Source organism: Glycine soja, chromosome 11 (assembly GCF_004193775.1).
Source record: "Glycine soja cultivar W05 chromosome 11, ASM419377v2, whole genome shotgun sequence".
NCBI classification, from domain to species: Eukaryota; Viridiplantae; Streptophyta; class Magnoliopsida; order Fabales; family Fabaceae; genus Glycine; species Glycine soja.
The window spans coordinates 48,378,006-48,383,482 of NC_041012.1; the positions used below are offsets into that span (position 1 = coordinate 48,378,006).

The 5,477-nt window shown below is 32.8% G+C and overlaps 1 protein-coding gene across 1 annotated transcript; it reads right to left on the bottom strand.

The window, feature by feature from the left end:
* Window positions 1–728: 728 nt before the first annotated feature.
* On the bottom strand, window positions 729–2,640 carry LOC114374513 (protein FAF-like, chloroplastic). Its single transcript, XM_028332170.1, has 2 exons — window positions 2,542–2,640; window positions 729–2,354 (listed from the first exon to the last, which is right to left on the bottom strand). The coding sequence occupies exon 2, from the start codon at window positions 2,305–2,307 to the stop codon at window positions 1,030–1,032; it is 1,278 nt and encodes a 425-aa protein (XP_028187971.1). The 5' UTR covers window positions 2,308–2,354; window positions 2,542–2,640; the 3' UTR covers window positions 729–1,029.
* Window positions 2,641–5,477: the final 2,837 nt, after the last annotated feature.

Sequence of the window (5,477 nt, forward strand, 5' to 3'; positions counted from 1 at the left end):
GTATTATTATATATAATTATTTTAAAATTTATATTTAAAAATTATAAACTATTAGATTGGATTTAGACACTATGAACTATATTCTAAATTTATTTTCAAAATACATCAAGACTAATTTTCAAATCCAATTTCATTAAAAAGTAACTCTATGCCGAGCTGGATTAAAGGGATGAGACGATTCACCATCACCTTTACATGATCCATGAACATTTTGAAAGCAAAATCACACTCCTTGCTAATTGGACTACTGCTAAATTTATGTTAATTTATGTTTTGTGCTCATTAGTTGTACACCACCGTTGGAAAAGGTAAGCTGAGACGTAATTCAATTAAAAGTTGTTGATGTTGTCATCGCTAAATGCATAATTGTTTTTCATGTTTTAATCAAATCATAAAAAGATGATTTTGTAAAGTCCATTGGCGATAATTAACTTTAGAGGTGATACATCTGAGAAATTAATAATAAAAAACTATAAAGATCATGTTGATGAATATCGCTTGCAATCTTTCATATTTTTAACCAAGCACATAGCAACCACTATTTTGACTTAAATTCAGGAGTGGAGAGGCAAAAATATCACGTATAGATCATGGTGTCCCCAAAACATAAGACCAGTTGGACAGGATACGACCAATTTTCAAGCCCCATTGGAGATTGGCTCATTATTGCAAAAGAAAGAAGGCTAAAAAGAAACCATGATAAATTAAATTTAGAGGGGACAAGACAGTCAACCAGGGGAAAGAAAAACTTTGATTATGCAATTTTTAATAGCATAAACAGATTTAAATATAATATATATGACACTGTCCAAGTAATTTGTCTCATTTTCTAATCTTACTATTGCAATTACAAATAAAGTATTCTCTCTCACTATCCCTTTTCACCCTCTCCATTTTTTTATTATTTGAGTTCGACTACAGCTCCCTGAATGAGTGGAACTGGGTAGGGAGAAAATGCCACAGTGATAGAAGCATTTGAGTTAAGTAAAAAGTTTTTAATTAGCAATGTGACCAAATTTGAGACTCGGATCAGGTGGCAATGCAATACGGTTCCCAGATCAGAAAAGACCTCCTAGAATCCTTGCAACTCTTCAAATTGTTCTCCAAGGAAGAGTAATTGTTGTTGTGTTGAAAGGTAAACGTGTTAGAAGCAGGAGCAACTTTTGTCGTAGGCTTGGTCCTCCAATAGTATTCATAAGCATTGAAAGCCTTTTTATGAATACTACCATGCTGCCTTGGCCTCGGTGGCAGTGGATGACTATGTTGTACCGTATCAACATCCTTAAAATTGACCACATCGTTGAACTTCTCTGACCATTTTGGACTCTTAACGTTAGCATCAGTACCTAATAACCCAATTGGCTTATTCATCATTAATGCTAACCCAAACCCACTAGATAACAACGTTAACATGGGTGTTTTTGCTTCCTCTATCACACTCTCAAATTCCTCTGCCTCATCAAACTCTTCTTCTTCTTCTTCAGCTACCTCCACGTCAGCAAAAGTGAGGACAAGTCGACCGTTTTCTCGTTGAGCACAAAAGTTGTTCTGTGAAGGAACAGACACAGCTTGTAGGAACAACCTTCCATTGTCACGGTGTGAACGCATGTGGAGTGAAGGAAGTGGAGGAGGGAAAGAACGAGGCAAGGACTTTTTCTCAGCATAGTTTTGTTTTGGCACTTGAAAATCCTCCTCGTGTGTAATTTGCATACTCTCTTCCTCTTTTTCTTCTTCTTTTTCTTCTGTCTCAGAGGGTGAGTAAGAAGAGAACCCATCTGAGCCAGTTTCGGATCCAAGACTCTCCGTGCAAATCTCTAAACTTTTTTCACTCAAACAACTCTTTGACCTTCTCACAAGTGGGTGAACATAAGGAGTTGTGCTTAGTTTTAAGGTTTCCTCGTTGGCTTTTTGGACCAAAATTGAACTCCACACATCAACCTGTCCTGGTTTGTTGTCCTCATGCTGCTGCTCCTTTTGAATTGTGTTCCAAATTTGGAACTGGTCTTGTTTCGCTTCTTCGCTGTTATCTTCATCAGACGAGGATGAGTCAGAAATAGTGGATTTTGTGAGTGATGAGTAAGAGAGTTCTTCAGAGGAAGAGGTTTTTTTCATGAGAGAGAAGCCGTTTTGAGAAAGCCATGTCTTGGAAGACATGTCTGCGGATAAAGTGCGTCGAAGAGAAGTTGTCGGAGCATCGTGGTTAGAGCCCAAAATGGTCACGATTCCCTGCTTCTGCACCACCAGCATGTTCTCTTCTTCTATAGAAAGGCTTTGGCCTTGGATTTTCTTGCTCATACAAGTTGACATCTTCAGTAATCCAAAGATAAGCACGAGCACAAGCACTTAGTTATTAGCTGCATGAAAGGTAAGGAAAAAACTTCTAAGAAAATGTCATAAAAAATATAACCTGATAAGCAAATACTCTAAGCTAGTGAATAGAGATAACTGATAACAGAATTTGAAGTTACATATTTTTTGGTACATGCATGTGAATTTAATGAAATAAATAAATAAACAGAAAGAATTTGGATGAATTATTACCTGAGGCAACAGTGGGAGTGCGAGTTGCAAAGGAGGAGGGAAAGAGTGAGGGTTGTGAGTTGTGACGATTCAGATGATGTTAGAGGAATGGCTGTGGTTGATGGTACTGCAAGTAGAGGAAATGGGTGTATTTGTAGGGTGCCAGAAAGCTTCTAGAACCGTATCCCCTACGCCACCATGAAAAGTTCCTTTTTATTGGTGTTTTGTTTCCTCTTCTTCTTTTTTTCTTCTTTTATACTATATATTTTTTCATTATTTTCCATTTCATAAAAAAGGTGCCATGAAATTAAACCCTTATTGGTTCACACGAGCACTTCTACTCTTAACTTGTCTAATGGGGTGACTATTATGCCATTGTGACATGAACTGAAATGAAAAGGGATCAATGATTAATTTAAACATTGTTCTAATGTTACAAATATTTTAGTTGAAACGTAACTGGTATTAGAGTTAGCTCTTAACTCAAACTAAACCCGAAAAATTATTTTATAGAGTGATAGTATATATACTATTTTATTTATATTAATAGTCCATCTGAAATATCTAATATCTCTTACACTAAAAATTGAATATCTTAAATGTAAAGTTTACAATATTAAATATTATTAATAGTTCAATAACAATCTAATAACAAGTAATTAGATAAGCTTGATTAACAATATTTATTAGATAGACTACTCTTCTAACTTCTAGTCATATAAGATCGTTAGTAATGATAAAAAAAAATTATAATCAATAGTCAACGTAAATTTCTAACATATTTTCTCACATAAAAAAATGGGCATCTTAGAGATTAAACATCAGCAAATAATTCAATAATTACTCAATAATAGGTAACTAAATAAGCCTAATTAATAACAACTACTAAATATGATACCATTAATTTAGTCATATGATGACTAATCAATATGAAATCTTTAACCGTTGGGAATATTATACAAGCGGAGTACAGCTCAACAAAAATTGTTGAGCAGTGAAAAAATTCTATTGGATTATATGGAATTTACTTCAACAACGCGTTTTTTTTTTTCTTTTAATGGGCATAATAGATATTAATTAAGGGAAAGTATGACTACTGCAAACAACAGTGGGCTCTGCTTTGCCCTGTATCAAATTGCCAATGTCAACTTTGTTTAACTTCCAAATTATTACAATATTAAATTGATGTTACCTATTAAATTATAGTTTAAAAGATAATATCATGTTATTAGTGATGTGTGCCAAACTTTGAAGTTGAATAACCACTATAAATGCAAGTTACTTGATCTGATAGTACTTTTTTTTATGAACTTGATCTGAGACTTGATATGTAAAACGTAGTACCATAAAACAACTTTGTATTACCATTTAATTTAGCATTCTAGTCTCCTAACCTGATCACTGTTGCCTATTTGTATCTCCGATTAACACGCAAGGTCAGTTTCATTACATTTTTCACTACTTGTTTTGGCAATGTTAAATCTATAAAGCATAGCTAATGATCTACTGGTACAGTGTCACAAACTTCCATTGGGAGCCTGGGAGGAGAAAAAAAAAGCTATTATATCATATAAAAACAAGAACAACCCATCATTAGGAATGATAATTACATATTACATTTATCTTTGGTTGGTACAATGGTACCTACAAGAAATGTTCATAGCAAGGAGAGAAATTAACCATTAAAATGGGTTCAGGTCTCTGTATTTATCTAAAAAAACTTGAATATTTATACTCTACATTCTAATTAAACGATATTTTAATACACATCCTGTCACGTGTATATATATATATATATATTATAAATTTAATACAATAATACATATGAACTAAGGACAAGTTAAGAATTTTCAACCAAACGCTTTTAATTTCAAAAACCGGACTTGGATTGCAGTCATGGTTCACGATGTTCACCCTCCAATCAAGATCTAAGAATTATAACTTTTTTCTTCTTATATTATTAATTTTATAGAGGTTAGAAAATAAAATTAAGAATAAAAATTTAGCTTTTTTTTTTTCTGTGACTGTAGGCAATCCACATCTCATTGAACCATACCAATAAGGTAAAACAGAGAGTGACATTTGTTGGGTGAAAATGGCTTAAGAAGGAAGCAAGAGAATCAGCTTTGGGAGAGGCCAATATGATTGGGCGGCTAGAAAACCCACAATCCCATTGTCTGAAGAGAGAATCCGACACTTATATCTATATTAATTTTAAACTGCCATAGTTTAATCACAAGGAATAATGTATGTGGAAACGAATGAACGCGCGTCATGTCTTGCTTTTTTGGACCTCCTTTTGGATACAAGACTTGCTTCATTTGTCTTTCATGCATTCTCTTTATCACAGTATATTTTTTTGTATTAAAATTCCATCTCCGTGCTTATGGAAAGTCATGTGGCTAATAGCGGCCAATACATCAACCAATTAATAATACACTCAAAAAGGTAGAGTGACGTTGATCAATATTTCAAAATAGAGTATAGAATAATGTGCTTTAAATAACCAAAGATACCATAAAAAAAAAAGTTAATTCAAAGCAGAGTCAATATAATACTATATTTAAGTTCATACAATTTAACTGATGACTTATTTACTCGACATCTTAACTGAGTCAGTGGCCGACTCAATTTTAATAGGAAAAAGATAAATAACATTAATCAATTAACACAAATTGTAATTATAATATACTTGATATCTTAATTGAGTCAGTGATCGACTCAAGTTTTATTAGAAATAAATTTTCAACCTCTTCACCACTATCATGTATTATAATATACTAAATAGCATGACTCATTCTAATAATAGTAATAAGTTTGTATTAAGAGTTTTCGTACTCAATTTTCTTATAATTTTAATTTTAGTTGATTTTGAAGTCCACAGTTTTTCTTAATGTTGTGGAGATATATAGATTATTATTTGATACATCTTTTCTAAATACTTATGAAGGAAAAAA

What these genes read in the sequence shown, in the direction of transcription:
- LOC114374513 (XM_028332170.1), bottom strand. Translation starts at nt 2,307, where the DNA reads ATGTCAACTTGTATGAGCAAGAAAATCCAAGGCCAAAGCCTTTCTATA.